The following is a 16,833-nucleotide window of genomic DNA, read 5'->3' as shown; positions in this document are numbered from 1 at the left end:
AAATGATTAAGAACAGGCAGTGGTCCTATGGACCACTGCCTACTCTTAAAGAATGAAAAGAAACCATTTATTTTTTCTTTTTTAAACCCATCCCATTTCTTTTCATTAAAATGGGCTGCATTCTTTTTTTTAAATGCGTTATTTAAAAGCAATCACAGTCCTAGTGGTCTGCAGAGCCCAGCAGGCCACAATCACTGTGATTTTAGCGTTTCCTAATAGGTCTTAAATTGTGACCTGCCTCATTAATATTAATGAGGAAGGTTGATATGTGACCCGTTAGGACACGCAAAACGAAACTCATGCAGTTTCATAAATTCATATAAAATTACCTAATTGCGATTAGCAGAGAATCACAATTGGGTAATGGCTATTTGAAATCATGATACACCTGGCCCTTATTGCTTTAAACCTGACTTGTTGCCCAGGTCAAATTTAATGTAACTATTTTACAAATAGCAACTTTAGAAAGTTGCCTCTTTTGCTCACGTTTTCCAGTAGCTGGTCTTTCTTGCAAACAGCTGCTGCCCTGGAGATACTCTGCTGCCCTCCTTTGTAGAGGTGCAAATAAGTCTCAGGAAGAGGAACAAAGGACCTGCAGAGGAAAGAGGTGTCGCCACCTTCTGGCAGGATGGCCGTAGTGGGTTTGAGCCCATGCTTTGAGCTTCAGAGGGGAAGCCACCTTTCACTGGCAAATGGTGATGATACTAAAAGGGGCCGCTGTTTTTTTTTAAGGCAGACAGGCTGTCAAGTTAGGCAGCAAAGGAAAGGCCTGTGTCTAACCGGTTGTTCAGGTTGAAAGTGAGCAGAATAGTGCACTCTGGGATATCTAGATGCCACACTTCCCACCTGATAACTACTTCCTGTGAAGGGGCCTGGTAGCCTATTGGCTAGTTAGTCACCGCCACTACCACCCGCTAAGCTCAGCTGGCATGAAATGGCACTACTGGCACCCAGGCCCCAGATCGCTACTGTCTTGGAAAAAAGACCAGAGAAGGACTGCCCTGCTGCTTCCTGTACTCATCAGAGAGTTTATGCACCAAAGGCTGTAAAGCACCTGCTGCACCTGAGGACTGGCAAAGAAGACTGTGCTTATGGTGCCCCACTCATGGAAAAGTTGCCCACCAGTGCTGGATAGAAAGACTAAACTTCAAGATTTAATTGGCTGACTCCCTGCTAAAGCCAAAGGGCCATAAATGCTGAGAATAAGAAGCATGCACCCTTTAGAGGCCAGTGTCAAAAAACCTGACCGCTGCTGGATGCTGAAGTGCAGCCCACGAGAAGGAGTCCTGACCCTCACAAGCTGTCCCAGAGTTCACTGGACCAGTGAAGGCTGTCAAAGTGTGCTAAGGTCTCCCTGCCAAGACTACAATGTAATTTAAAGGAAATTGCTGGTTTTGCTGTAACCGAAGACCAGTAGCGCCTGGACCTGTGCTGGACTTCACTTGGATCTCATGCAAGATCAATCCCTGAGGGCAAACACTTCCCCCAAGCCAGAGGACTGAGGGATGGTCACAGGAGGACCCACCGCACTAAATCAACATCCCCAGCATCCTTCAGCATCATGTATTCCTTGTATCAGGACCACTCCATTAACTTAAAAAGCGGTCCAGTCTAAGGATCCAGAACTTGACTGGAGACTGCTAACTGTGATAGGTAACTGTCCCCCTATACCTGGTTGGTCCCTGCGACTGGCTCCTTAATGGCCTCTCAAAATGTCTAGATAGCCATTTTCAACTTGCTTGTCGTAGCTAGCCTTATACTGCCATAGCGGACGAGCACAATGATTTATTGTGTTGAGCGAGAAAAAGCAGAGATTTATTGTTTATTTTAAAATTCATAATACTTTGTCTGGTAGATTTGTGTCATTCAGGAGTCTGTTTAAAGATACACATATAACCTAATTTTATACATTGGAGGCAGTTTTAGAACTTCTTAATGCTTCACACTTGTTTCTTTGAAAAAACATGACTTGTCTGTGCAAAAATGTAGCTCAATCCTGGGTAGCTGAGGCAAACAAAGTTGAGTGGACCTGATACAACATTTTCATTACTCCAGAATTGAACGTTTCATAGATTCACATGCTTGAATTGTTCCCAGTTGTCTAGTTGGGAGTCCCCCAGTACCTTATAACAGCAATGTAATGTAAAACATAGTGCATGAAGGCCCATAGGCCCTTTACTTTTGTAACATATCTTAGCCAATTTAAAACAGAGACCAAATCTAGGTTTCAGACAATCGGGGCGCTTTGCCCTCTACAACACTCCTGTGAGAAGCCTCAGTACCTCAGATTTTCGACTACACGTTGTGCTAGGAAGCCTCAAATGAGCGCTACTCAGTTATACCTACTAAGACTTATTTCTAGGACGTTTCCAGTATTTCTGTGTTTTGGGTGTTCGTTCCTTTGCACCAAACTACTTGTTTGTGACCAATCTGACTTCTCATCTTGTCATGCCAGATAAAGAGAAGAAAAGTCTCTTAAGGGCCTGTAAAACCTGTGGTAAAAAAAGACCTCGCTTCAAGGATCCTCATAAGGATTACATGTATGGTCTTTATCTGAATCATATAGCTAAAGACTGGAAGGTATGTTAACCATTTTCTAATAAAACTTTAAAAATCAGAGAAGGAAGGCTGCTGATTTGGCTTCAGAAGCTAAAATCTAGGAAGGAGCCAGTATCTGGATCCGATAGTGACAACTCCTCTACATCCTCAAGAAGATCTCATGAAAGGGACGGATCTTCCCCATTCTTGCTCTTTCAGTGAGCAGCCCAAAAAAATCCTTTAAAAAAAGACCCCTCATGGGTCTTACAAAGGCCAAAGTCCTTCAAAATCTCCTCAGGAACATACACCTTCCGCCAGACATAAGGAGCCAAAGGGTAATCTACCTTCTTGGAAAGGCTGAAAAAAAGACATCATCTGAACTGCCTTCACCACCCCCTCAGCTTCGTCACTCTTTTAAAAAGCCCTCCTCAGTTCCGTCTTCTGACAAGTTGTTGACAAGCGTCCTGCTGTTGATGAAAACCTCAACGATGAAGACATACAGGGCCGCATCAATGATCTTGACTACCAGCACTGTCTCCATGCTGTGCACTGCTTCTTCCATCTCAAGGAGGACGTCCTCGCCGACGGTATCTACAACTAGACTGTCAATGCTGAAGATTTCCCTCACCTCACCGTCAACGACAGCGGCGACAGTTCCTCTGTTGACGTCCATCTCATCATCGACAACTTTCCCATCGAAGGAAGAGATTGTTTTTGTGACAACGAGCCTAGCCATCTCGACCCCGTCGGTGAGGGAAAAACACATAGACATGAGAAAAGCAAATATTTGACCCCATCACACACTTCTCAAAGCAAGGTGATTCATCTGGTGCCAGCACATCTGCTGGATGAGGAAGACACTGAGGTCGAAGGACCCTTCGGTGTTGCACACAGCCCATCTGAACTGCATGTAAAGTGGTAGGAGGAGGAAGAAGACGAGCATGATGCAGGGGGTTAGGAACATCAGGACTTTTTAGCCGCTAATTTATCAGCCAACAGTGCTTTACACTCGTTGCTGATGGTACACAGGTAATCATGAAGGCCAGGCTAGGATAGTCGAGCATGGTGTTGCTCAACAAGTCAGCAACGAATGAATGAGCATCGGTGGGATTAAAGGTGCCAAAGCGCTTCAGTTGGTGCAGGAGTAAAAATGATGAAGTGATAGCACCTCTTACGGGACTCACCCTGCCGACTTTGTCTGGAGAGAACTAGTTCTTGTGTGACTGGCAGAGATGATGGGGTGCCAGAGGACAATTCGGGAGCAGGAACAGTAAGTGTATATATTAAAGTATTCAGGCTTTAAGTAACGCTGATCTGGAACGTGGCTGCCTGCCTTCATAAGGCTAGCAACCTACCTAGAAGAAGTTTTGCTAAAAGTTGGTAACATATGCTCACGTTGCTGTCTTTGCCAGGTGAAATGTTGGTTGTGTTTCACTTGCTCGTAACTTTCAGCTTCCTAGTATCAAAAGTGCTAATGATGTTTAACGTGACATTTTATTGAACTGCGAACTTTCATTTAATTGACCCTTTTTTCCTCAATTTAGTTTCCCGCCAGAGAAGGGAAGCAGATGCTGCCTCCTTCTTAGAACTGTACAGAAAACTTCAGTCACAGGTACAGTTTGCTTGAATTATCCACTCTCCTGTAAAAAGCAGGTCAGTCTTCAGTTCCATAATGTGCAGGAAGACCCTTCTTGTGAATTCACTCAAGTTCATGTTGACAAACACCCAATAGCTCTGTAATATTCTTGGAAAACTATTTTTGTACTCAACAGTTAAGTGGCTGTGCTACGGCAGGAAGGACGTGGCCCCTTGGGGCCCAGCGAGCAGATTGTAGAGTGCGGTTTAGAGTGCTGCAAGCTGCTTTTCAGAAGTCAACATTGTTTCTTGCTTGTGTTTGACATTGAGAGCTAATCGCATTAACTGCTGCTTATTTTAGATTGATGTACTTAAAAATGCATTGATTTATTGATGAAATTAATGGCCTTTTTAACTTTCGAGCTTTCATGTGACAAGGGTCTGTACTCTGCTTTATGTATGTATATTTTAGTAAGAAAAGCTTGTGATCACGTACTGTAAAAGCATTGATTGTTCCCTAAATGTATTTGCTTTCCTGTTTCTTCTAAATGTGAAAAAGAACTCTGCACACGAGAGGAGAAGGTTTAACTCCAGATCTTTTTGTGCATGCTGGCAGTGCAACAAGTGTTTACTGTAATCGTGTGCCTCTTGATCTTCCAGCTTTTGTTACAGAGACCTCAGCTGGTCCAAAGCTATGCTGCCATGTTAATATTGGAACCTATAGCCAGGGAATACATCTCTCACGTTTTGGCCACTTTTCATTGTCTCACTGTCAAAGCGCGCACCATTGTTAAGTCTGATTAACAAAGCAGTGCCCAACCCCAATGCTTTGCTCCCGGACACCATTTTAAATGGTCCATCTTGCACATGCTCCCAGATTTATTGAACGTTCACTACTTGCGATCCCTCGGGTTCAGCGTTTCTCTATTGGAGGCCGAGCCTTCTCTGTGGATGAGATCGTGAACATTTTTGTTATTCCCTCAATTATTGTTGGTAGCTGTTTTCAGTTGTTAAAACTTTACATTTACCCTCTGGTTCTCCCTTTATTCCCCAGGATACCCCTCACCAGCGTGTCAGTTAGCCCTTTACAAGTTCCATATCCTAACCTAGCCATTGGTTCTACAAAGATAACTAAATTCTAAGCTTTAATAAAATGGCACCTCCTTTTGTATTGGTGACCTCTATAGACGTGTTTGATGTCGGGCATGGGCTTCACTTTTTTCACTTTATTTAAAATTTGGTTATTTATACCAAAGCATAGACAAGTTAAAACAGTTGATAGAGTGCTGAAAAAGCACGGCTGGGTAAAAATGGCTAGTAGTCTGGGGAAAAACACGTGCTCAATAATGCTGCATCAGGAAATCATGGAAGTAATAAGCAGGTGTAACCATAGTAGAAGCAGAGACAACCCAACTAAGCGTGCAAGACTTTTATCTTTTCTTTCCATGAACTTCATTTATTTCGTTATGGTTCAGACGTTAGTGAGTTTCTCCCTTTCTGAGTGTGATATAAGTGTGAAGTAGTAAATTGTGGGGTAGAGTTAATTAGGGTAGGGAATTGACCGTATTACCAGTGGGTATTTATCCTGGGCTTTGGTTACATCCATGCTCGAAGACCTTTTACAGAGTGGTTTTTTTCTGCCCAGGTCTTTAAAGTTGCTCTTTACATTTGTTATGACTCCCTCGAGTTTGTGGCCATCGTGGCAATTTTTTTTTTTCTACTTTTCTGAACTTCACTGAGGAAAGTCGCAACTCTGAGTGATTTTTGGGGAGTGGGCTTATTGAAGTAGTCATGGAGTACTGTATTGTACTTCAGATTGCATTAGTCTTAAGGCTTTCTCCAGAAGAGTCTTTCTGCCCTCAGAATACCATTTGCATTCTAGAGGAATTTTTGATTGACTTCCTATTGCTGTTCTATCTGTGTCAGGCCAAAATATTCTATCTTGCCATAACAAACCTTCTATGATCGACCTTGCCTTGCAGAGTGGCTTGGTATGGTGGTTGTTAATGGTTTTTTGGCTTTCTCCTGCCATTCTCGGTGGTTGAGTTGTGGGTATTCCCTTTTGAGTGTGGTTTTTGTGAGCCTCCTGGCTTGAAGATAATCTGTGAAGAAGCAGCATCTGGGGACATAAATTAAGCTTTGTTGTTCTTTGGCCACTTGATCTTTCTTTCAAATTTGTTGTTGGGGTCATTACTTCTTCCCGGGATAGATCAGTAAGGTGAACTGAGCATGCATTGTTTTGTTTCGTCATAAAACCTGTCCCCTTTTTAAGGCATTGAGGTTGGCGTGGAGTACAGTATCCGGAGCACAGCTTTCCACAGCCTCATCTGGGAGGTTCTCATATCAGAGTTCTCTCACAGCTTTCAGTTCCTTGGCTTCGTGTGTGCTGATCAAATCCATATTTACTTTAGCTGTGATTGCTTCATAGTTTAGAACTCCTCCTCCAAAGCAGCTGACGGATCGCAGGATCCCCTTGCCAGTGTCTTCAGTCTTCCCAGAGGACTTCTCCTTGCGTGATTTGCATAAGGTCGAGGCAGCAGAGTTTAGCCCGGGTAAGTAAAGATTGACCCTTTTTCTGTTGGCTCCTCTTGCAGATAAAATTGGATCTTGATCTCATTGATTGCAAGCCCTGGACCATAATCTTTCCTTTTCCTTCTCTAATTATGATGTTATTTTTATTCAGTAGTTTTCTGTAGAAGGCAAATATGGTGGAGAGCTCTTGGGGCCACATTAGAGGCTCCAAATCTTAAACAAGAGTACAATTGGCACTAAAATATTTTGGATTTTGATATATCTGTGATGTTTTTCAAACATTCCTCAGGAAGGTTGTGTATATATGTTGAAAATGATAAGAACCAGCATGCAGCTATGTTTCACCAATTTTTATGCAGAATAATGAAGTCACGGATATGTAAGTGGTTTCTTACTTAATGGCATCATGATTGCATTTAGAGATGTTTTTCCAGCTTTAAACTTATTTTGTTCTGGTGATGCATTCAAACGCAGGTTAGAAATCTAAGAAAGATACAAGTAGGCATTCTTTTTAGATGTTTCAAATATTTTGACTTCAGGCTTTTGAAAAGAAGGCCTGGTCAGTGGTGGACAGGCCTTTCAGGTTTAAATCTGCATTGCTATGTGGTAAGGATTCCTTCTATTTCTTCCCATTCCTGAATATGTTTCAGGTTTATGCTCATGAAAATCTTGTCTTCTATGTCTCTTAAACAAAGGTATGATAACGCGTCCCTTACTAGATAATTTACATAGACTGGGACTCGTTTTAGGCCAATGAATCTTTTGACCCTGATTGAAGACACCTTAGGACGAGGCAATTAGTCATCATGCCAATCAATTGATCAATAACGTCATCAATATTCACCATAACAGATAAATTCAATCAGAATAATGACATTAATAAGAAGCGAGACACACCATGACCTTTCAGTCATGAGTAACCACTCAAAATTTTATGGAGATTTTGATGTTTATTCCCTATTTATTACAATCTACTAGCAAGTTTATTAGATCTCAGAATCATAAACCACATCAACACGGATATAATATGGCAACTTGAATAAGATTTCATCAAAGTAAGAATCCTAAACACTAGAACATAGCACAACGTCAACATGAGTTAATCAGCGCAGAGTATCATTAGCATATTATTCAACAAAGCATTGATTCAATCATTTGTCTATTTGCATCCGTCAAGTGAACTCCTTAACTAACCTCGAATCAGCATTGGAATGTTGGGCGTCATGCAAAACAATTTAGCCACACAAATTTAAAAAACATCTAACTAAGGTCTCTGTCAAAGAAGCAGTTGGTACCTAGAAAGGAAAGGCAAACCGACAATTAAAATTTTGTCATTATATAGTTACCCTCCGTAATGGGTCAGCATACAGAGTCAATCTTCGTCCTCAGGACATCAGTTGATTCGCCATCAGCCAGGAAACACAGCAAAGTTCAGCAAGACGGGGCAAAAAGGGACACTTCCCTCATAAGGAGGAGAAGTATAGAATGGGCAAGGTAAGCTTGAGGATGGTTTGAAGAGTTCAGACAACAAAGTCTTTATGCAGAGTGACAAAGTTGCAGGGTCATAGCAAGAATGGCTTGCAATGGCTTAATTTCCCTTTGGGTCAAGGGATTTTATCCCGTTTCTGTTGTACAGTCCCCTAATTTCCAATTGGGCAGATTTTGGTGCACTACTATCTCCCTCCAATAATTTAGCAGTCGTACCATCAAAATTGTCACCTCATAACAGTTCTCACGTAGTTTATTGGTTCTTGTGATTGACGTCTTCAACGGGTAGAATGTCAGGTATGATTTCATGTTCTCGTGGTCCTCTCACATCCCCAGACAGTAGTTCCATTGTCTATACCGGTTTAGGCGACCTTGTACCTGTTGCAAGTTTACACTGTTGCATTCGGCAAAAATGTCTCCTTGAGCAAGTCGAGTTTCATGAGAAAGGATTCACTGCAGTTACATACATCCTCAAGGATTCTGGAAAAGTACGATTACATTGTCCTTCAGCAAGTCACCACACTGCACGTTAGAAAAACACATTTAATATGAAACCGGGCAGCTAGGCCCCGACTTATGCTAACTAAGGCCTATTAATTAATTTTAGAAAAACCTTAACATATAACCCTTAATTCTAATACAAATACATTAATAATTCATTATTAGTCAGTTTCATTAGTCCTCATATATGTTGGCAGCCACTCCCCGTGGGCACATTTTAGACGCACGTTTAGTAAAACACATCAATACATTTTCTATGTGGCATTATTATGCATTAGTTCAAAAACATTTCATTGTTAATCTTGATTATATGAGCTACGCTTCCACAGGGACCTGAATCAATTTCAGCCCCAATACATTTGGGCACTATAATGCTATTGTGCCGTAAGCCTGGGATGATGCAGGTGTCAACGCAGTGCTTTAAGATGGTCTGTTAGATCTCCCCCCGCTAGATTGGATATCATCTGAAAATGTTCAGGAAGAGGTTGGGCCCTGGAGCCTTTTAATTTTTCAAGGTGGCTATAACCCTGCCAATACAATTAGGAGAGAGCAAGTTTTTGATTTTCATTTTGCCTTTTTCCTGTGCAGTGAGTTTCAGATAGTCTGAGGCATCTGTCGTCATACCCACGTTTCTTTTTTTCAGACTGTCATCCACATGTTTGTTTTGGAAGATACTCAAAGTGATGAACCCAACTAGTTTAGGAGATTTTGGACTCCAGGACGTACTTTCTTTTGGAGGAACCATATTCCAGAAACGTTTTCAGTTATTCAGTGCAGCCGGTGGAGTTCTTTCCATTTTCTGTTGAAGAATTCAGTTTTCTTTCAACAAACAGCTTATATTATTTTCTCAAGTTTATCATTTGGGTGTCCTGCATCCTATCATCTTCCATATGCCTACTTCTTTCTTTAGGACACATTTATTATCTAGCCAAGGAACTGCTTGGGGATGGACCTGGGTTTTGTTTGTACTTTTTGGGCATGGTTCCTCCTCGTTCTTTTGATGTCCATTGGGCAAAGATTTCTGCTATCTCCGCAAAGAGGGCAAATTCTCACCTGTAGTTGCCTTTGGTTATGAAGATTAATTGGCTTTGACTAAGCAGCGTGGTTTCTGATATGACCTGGTCTGAAGCCAACTTGATATCTTTTAAGATTAATCGCAATAAGAACCAGATTCGCTTGGTTAAAGTATTTGAAAGCATATGTAACTGTGTGCCGATCCTCTACTGTGACTGGAGGTTGGGGGTGAGGGAAAGGGCTTGCATTAGCCAAATTGATAATGCTCCCTCACTTCCCTAATTATTTTGACAATCTTCCCATGTTAGTGCAGAGGACCGTTTTTCTGGTTTTGAAGGGGCTAATGGGTGACCTAATATAGAAAGATTGTCACTGAAGAGTGCTGTTGTCTAGGCTAAAATTCCCACTGACTCAGAGTGGGCTGGGAGCACCAGGCACTTGCATTGGAGTGCTTGCTAGTTAAATGAGTGATTCCTCCTGGAGACAGGCTTCCCTGAAACCAATCATTTAGTGAGTGGAGGTGGGCATAGTAAACCACCTAGTAATTAACCTGCATCCAGAGCTTCGTCACTTCCCAGAATTGTGAGAGTGGCGTTGGGTGTTTCTGGAGTGCAGCCAGGAAAATTGGGGAAAGTGAAATCCAGTGCCTCAGAAGTCCCATTTTAAGGGGCTCTCCAAACACCACAGTTACTACGCTACAAAAAAACTTGCAAAATAGGAGGCAGCAGGCAACAGTGAGTGATCTATTCAAGCTACGAGTGAATTTGTTGATGTTTGGTTCATTGCTGAAAAACCTAAAGGGCACTTTCTACTAAATAAATTATGAGGCAGGGAAGACTGTCTAGTTTCTGGTGTAAATGACACCATTGAGTATAACTAGCTTACCCCCCTCCCCGTATGGATTAGGCATTTGATAAAAACATCTAGTTGCAGATTCCTTACCTTTGATTTCTCCCCAGGTGTCAGACTCATTCTGGACATTTTTTGTGAGCAGTATCCCTGCACGCTGTTAGGTGGCATCAATCAGCTCCGTGTCCATCATTGGCATCGTCCTATATAGGTGCTACCTTGGCGTCCTGAAGTCGGTTCTTTGCTTTCAACGCCAGCACAAGTGCTGATCCAAAAAGAGCAAACACTCAGTCAATTTTTTTAATGGCTTTTTTTTTTTTTTTTTTACTATTGTGGAGACTTTTTCGAGTTTCTATACTCCTGGGGCATTGAGGATGTCATCTAGGAAGACTGGATTTAGGCCCTGCATTGCCTCTCATTGGGTGATGCCGGTGATGGGATCTGCACCTTTTGTGCCTTTTGGTGTTTGGGGTCTGACCACAACAGTCGTGCTCCGACTGTCAGGCCATGAATCCGAAGGCTTTGAGGGAGTGGTCCCTAAAGCTGAATGGTGCCTGAGGCTCTCCTTCTTCACTCATGTCGAGACCTTGGTCACGTGGAAGATCTGAGATTGGTTGCGGAACCTGAAGTCATGGTCGTCCCACTTTATGTCCTTGGGACGTTAAGTAAGCACAAGACAAAGAAGTTGTCAAAGCCTGCTTTGCCTTCTCTTCATTTGCCGGCTGACGAGACGAGGGAGCTTCGGTGCTGTAGGCCTTGTTCAGAGAAGCCTTCGCCTAGGCTCCATGCTTTCCTGAGTTTCTGGGAGCTGGAGCAACCCTTGCCCAACTTAGAGATTTTTATGAGGTCATGTGCCTGATTTTTGGGCAGCTCAGCCCCACTGGAGAGCCTTCCGGCCCCTTCAGACTACACACGGTTCTGGCTCCAATGCCGAGGGGCACCCAGCGATCCTTTCCAGATCTGGACTGATGCTGGTCGAGACACCTCGACCTTCCCTGGTGCCGGTACTGACGCCGATGATCCTGATGCCCCCAGGCAGTGCTGACCCCATTTTAGTTTGTGATTCCGACGCGGAGCCGGGTGGGCGTTCTACGCCACTGATTCGGACACCTGTGGGAGCAGTGCCTCCCAGGTCGAATCTTGAGCCTTTTGCTTATGGCCTAGATCTCGGGATGAATGTGAGGAGTCGTTGGACCCTTTAGAATACCAGTACCCTCAAGAATATATTGACTGGCATTCAGATTTAGGTGAAGCCAGCGGACTGGATACCTTTCTAGATAATGGAATGCTTTCTCCCCCTACTGTGGCTACGGAGGAGGGAGCTTCATATTCAGTGGTGGTGCGAAGAGCACTTGAGGTGTTGGGACCTTGAGTTGCCTTTGGTGGCAGTCCGGACTAACCTTCTGACAGAGGTGCTTCAACCTCAAGCTTTATCCTCCGAACCTCTGCTCCTATTCAGCGAAGCCCTTACAGATGTCCTACTGGGTACTTGGTTCAAACCCAGCACATGGTCTGCTGTGAACAGGACTATTGCCCACCGCCTTCACCCTGCTCCGGGTGACCAAAGGTTTCTGACGCAACACCCCATCCCTGAGAGCTTGGATATCCAAGCCTCCACCTCCCGTGGCGTGTTTCCTTCTGTACCCCAAATAGGAAATCCATGAGCCTGGAGACACTTGGGAAGAGGATGTTTCTTTAGCCAGCATGACATTGTGATCCGTGAATTCTGCATGCCTTTTGGGCAGTTAGTCCCACACACTGTGGAATATGTGCAAGTGCTGCCACAGGTTCTGGAAGAGGCTCGACTGCACTTTCCCAGATAGCTGCTGATGGGAGAGACGCAACAAAATTCACGATCCGATGTGGACTGGACATGACTTACTCAGTGGGCAGGGCAGTTGCATCAGCAGTGGCCCTGAGGTGCTATGCCTGGTTGAAGACATCTGACTTTTTGGGGGAATGTCCAATCCAATCTTATGGACATGCCCTTTGATGGCACCGGTCTCTTTGGAGAAAAAGTAGACTCTGTGCTCGAGCACTTCAGTGATTGTTGTGCTACGGCCAGGTCCTTGGGCCTCGTGGTGACCCCACGTCCCCGTCAATATGCGTTTTGCCCTTTTTGTGGCTATGGAAGGGGCACCCAGCCACCTCTGTTCCTGTCCCGCCACAGTGCCATTCATGCTGCCCTGCATGTGCGTGGCTGGGGACTTGGGATCCACCGACCTTGTGGATCAGTGAGCCAGCGGTCCCTCAATAGCTTCTTCAAGAAGAAGTTCAGAATGCTCACTTTGGCTTAGGTCCTTTGTACCCTGGACCCAGTAGAATGGATGGTAGCGTTGGACTTACAGAACGCTTACATTCCTGCCTACCCACAGATGTTACTTCTGGTCCAGGGTAGGCCATGAGCATTTTGAGTTCACTGTGCTTCCCTTTGACCGTACAAATGCCCCTCGGGTGTTCACCAAGGTGATGGTGGTGATCGCAGCTCATCTGCGCAGATCAGGGGTTTCAGTCTTCCCCTATCTCGTTGACTCGCCGTTAAAGGCAAACTTACTCAAGGCTGTTGTCTCTTACCTTCAGACTATGGTGGACCTCCTGCATTCCCTGGGGTTCACTGTAAACATGCCGAAGTCACACCTGACTCCTCTCAGATACTCCCTTTCATCGGAGCTGTTCTTAACCCAGTGCAGTGTCTGGCTTATCCTCACGAGCAGAGAGCCCTGATATTCAGGCTATGATACCGATGTTTCAGCCTCTATTCTGGATTTCGGTGAGAATGACTGACTGACTTTCTGCAGGTGACCCATGCCAGATGACATTTGTGGGCTCTGCAGTGGGACCTCAGGTTCCAGTGGCTGCAACATCAAGAGAATCTCTCTGACAAGGTCCAGATCTTCGAGAGAACTTCGCATGTTCTGCAGTGGTGGCTCACAAACAGCAGTCAGGTCAGAGGCAGGTCCCTCTCCTTTCTCCAACCAGGTCAGACATTAGGGACAGATGTGTCATTCCTGTGTTGACGGCCATCTTGAAGATGTGGAGATCAGAGGCATCTGGTCTCCAGCGGAATCCGAACTTCACATCAATCTGTTGGAGCTCCTTGCAATCCAGCTGGCATTGAAAGCATTTCTTCCCACTGTCAAGGGAAAGACAGCGCAGGTGTTCTCAGACAACACAGCCATGTGGAACTGCAACAAGCAGGGAGTGCTGGGATCATAGACCATTTGTCAAGACACTCTGCGCCTCTGGACATGGCTGGAACAGCAGGGCATATCCCTGGGGGTTCAGCATCTGGCAAACAGTTTGAACGTCAGAAGACTAACTCAGTCATAAATGACTACCGGATCACGAATGACGTCTCCTCCAGAGGTGGCTCAAGATCTCTTTCAGCAATGGAAAGAGCCTTAGTTAGATCTGTTTTCCTCCACAGAGAACACGTTATGTCAGCAATTATTGCGTTCTGGAGTTTCTAAGGTGGCAGTCACTCTGAGACACTTTATCTCTAGTGGAACTCAGACCTCCTGTACGCCTTTCCACCTATACCACTTCTGCCCAAAGTTCTGAAGCAGATCTAGAACAACCGGGCCCAAGTAATCCTTGTGATTCCGGACTGGGCAAGGAGAGACTGGTATCCCAAACTGTTGATCGTGTCAATCCATCCTCCGATCTGACTGCCCCTTTGGGAGGATCTTCTGTCACAGCAGCAGAGGAAGTTTCTGCACCCAAACCTGTCCAGTCTCCGCCTTCTTGCGTGGAGATTGAGCAGCGACAGTTGACATCTTTTGACCTTCCGCCCGAAGTCTGCAATGTTATCTTGGCAGCCAGGTATTCCTTCAGCAAAACAGTATACGCCTGTCATTGGGAGAAATTTGTACACAGACAAGTCTGTTGGCCCTCTTTCTGTCCCCCTCTTTGAGATTCTGTTGTTCATACTTTCTCTGGCCCAGCTGGGCTTCTATGGGTGCTTTCAAAGGGTATTTGTCTGCAGTTTCTGTTCTTTTGAGGTTGCCTGATCAACCTTCTTTGTTTAAGTCCCCTATTGTCCCCATTCATTATACCCCAATGGGATTTGAATTTGGTTTTGACATTTCTGATGTGCTCTCCTTTCGAGCCTCGCCACAGTTATCCTCTCGGGCCTCTCACCTTGAAAACAGCTTTGCTTGTGGCCATTACCTCTGCCCGCAGGGTGAGTGGGCTGCTGGTATTTTCATCTAAGCTGCCCTACCTTTCCATCTATCCTTAAAAAGTGGTGCTTTCTACTAGGGGCTTCCTCTTTGCCAAAAGTGGTCACGCCATTTCATGTAGGCCACTCCATCACCTTGCCTACCTTTTTATGCGACCGCACATCCCTGTAAGGAAGAAGAGAGACTCCCCAGCCTGTACCCAAAAAGAGCCTTGGCATTCTATCTTGATTGTACAAAAGATTTATGGTTGGACGATCAACTCTTTGTCTCTTATGTGGGTGCAAAGAAAGGTCGGGCAGCGCAGAAGCAGACCATCTCCAGATTGGGCATCCTCTGTATAAAGATCTGCTACACACTGGCCAAGAAGCAACCACCTGAAGATGTGCGTGCTCATTTTACCAGAGCAAAAGCAGCAACCACTGCTTTAGCACATGGGTTTCCTGTCCTTTATCTGTCAGGCAGCCACATGGTCACCCCTGCACACACTTACCAAGCACTATTGCCTGGACAGTCTAGTATGGAGGGACCGGGCACTTTCCCCTTTTGGTCCTGTAGGACTTTCTAGTATGAACTTGGTTCGCAGACCCACCATCGTGGATGGTGTTGCTTGGGGATCTTTTCAAAGGTAAGGGATCTGCAACTGGAAGTCTCTATCAGGTGAACAATTTACTTACCTTTGGTAACGCCTTATCTGGTAGAGATATATTCTAGTTACTGACCCACCCATCCTCCATGCTTTGCAAACTGATTTCTAGGGGTACAGACTGCCCTTTCAGGGCCTTATTTTTGATTACCAGTAGTCCGTTTCTTTATGTCTCAACGCTTCTGGTGCGGAAAGTTGTAAAGAGAAACTGATGTCAGTGTGCCGGTGTGGCGCTTATACAGGACCCTTCATGTCCTATCTAGCATGGGAAATGCAGACGCGGAACAGATCAACTCCACCTAATAGTGCACAGGTGTGCTATTAACAAAAATCTTCCAGATCCAGTTTAACGTCTGAGGACAATTCAATGATAAGGAATCTGCAGCTAGAATATGTCTCTGCCAGATAAGAGTGCACCATGAGTCGAAATGGTCTTGGCTGCATGGAATAAATGTTGATGGGAGCAATGATTTCCCCGAATGTGTTAACAATAGGGCTTCTTCCTTCATCTAATGTGACTGTGCTCAAAGATTCCTTGCATGCTTTTACTGATCTACTTCAAACAGTTGGGGACCTGTTTACTTCTAAAGCCAGTTTGGTGCTGGTAATATTTGTCCAAAGGGGATATAATCAAGAAGTTGTTGTTAGCTGCTTTAGCTTTGGTACTGGCGAAATGCAAGAATACTGTTAAAAAAGTGCACAGTGAGACTTCTGAAGCAGTCCATTGATTAAAAGGCGTCAATGAATGGTCTGTTACAGTACAGCTGGACAAAACTAGATGACAAAGTAGGGGAACATCTGACTGACTGCAGATTATTCGTAGAAGCCACTGCTTTACAAAACCCTAGTTCTTGCTGCTGTCGAAAGTGGATGTCACCAATGCAGCGTAACCTGATAGAAGAAGCGTGTAACCCATGTAGAGTAACTATGGCTAGATGTTAATTATATCAATAATAATAATAGAGGTGTTCATGAATATTATCTATCATTGAATAACTGTGGTAGACTGAGATGTATTTTATTCATAAGAGATTGCTAGTGAGAGCCTTCTACTCCTCTGTAAGCGTGACTGATAATTTTTCTTTTTCTGTATTGTTTTTTCTCTTGACAAGGGTACATTAAAGAACAGATGGTCAGTCCTCTACCTCCTGCTCAGCCTTAGTGAAGATCCGCGTAAGGGATCCAGCAAGGTAAAATAAAGTTATTGCATTAACTTTTTATCTAAAACACACTTCAATTGTAAATTAACTAGTTATGGAATGTTTGTTTTGCTCATCTTCCTTCAAAACCTGTTTGATAACCTTGCTAGGGGCAAACCCAGGGGTAATTAGAGAACCTAGTCCACTATGAAGATAATTTTAATTATTTGCTTACTTCATTTGAAAGAAGTGATCACTCATCTAGCATTGACTTTTCCAAATATTCGCTAACCTTGGGAGATGGATCTTTTACACTACATTTTTGTTGTGGTCTTGCTACAGACAGCTTTAGCTTTGTCAGCTCTGCGTTCGT

General features: G+C 44.2%; 1 protein-coding gene across 2 annotated transcripts in view; it reads left to right on the top strand.

Annotated features, from left to right (window-relative positions):
* TUBGCP3 (tubulin gamma complex component 3) overlaps window positions 1–16,833 on the top strand; it is a 317,898-nt gene that overhangs the window by 97,259 nt on the left and 203,806 nt on the right. For both annotated transcript variants that reach the window (XM_069205019.1, XM_069205020.1), the window contains exons 3-4: window positions 4,083–4,150; window positions 16,434–16,511. In XM_069205019.1, the coding sequence (XP_069061120.1) occupies window positions 4,083–4,150; window positions 16,434–16,511 (146 nt within the window). The remainder of the gene's footprint in view (window positions 1–4,082; window positions 4,151–16,433; window positions 16,512–16,833) is intronic.

The sequence above is a fragment of the Pleurodeles waltl genome, chromosome 8, assembly GCF_031143425.1.
Source record: "Pleurodeles waltl isolate 20211129_DDA chromosome 8, aPleWal1.hap1.20221129, whole genome shotgun sequence".
Lineage (NCBI taxonomy): Eukaryota > Metazoa > Chordata > Amphibia > Caudata > Salamandridae > Pleurodeles > Pleurodeles waltl.
The sequence above is the reverse complement of the archived record's forward strand: the minus strand, read 5'-3'. Positions and strand labels throughout refer to the sequence as shown.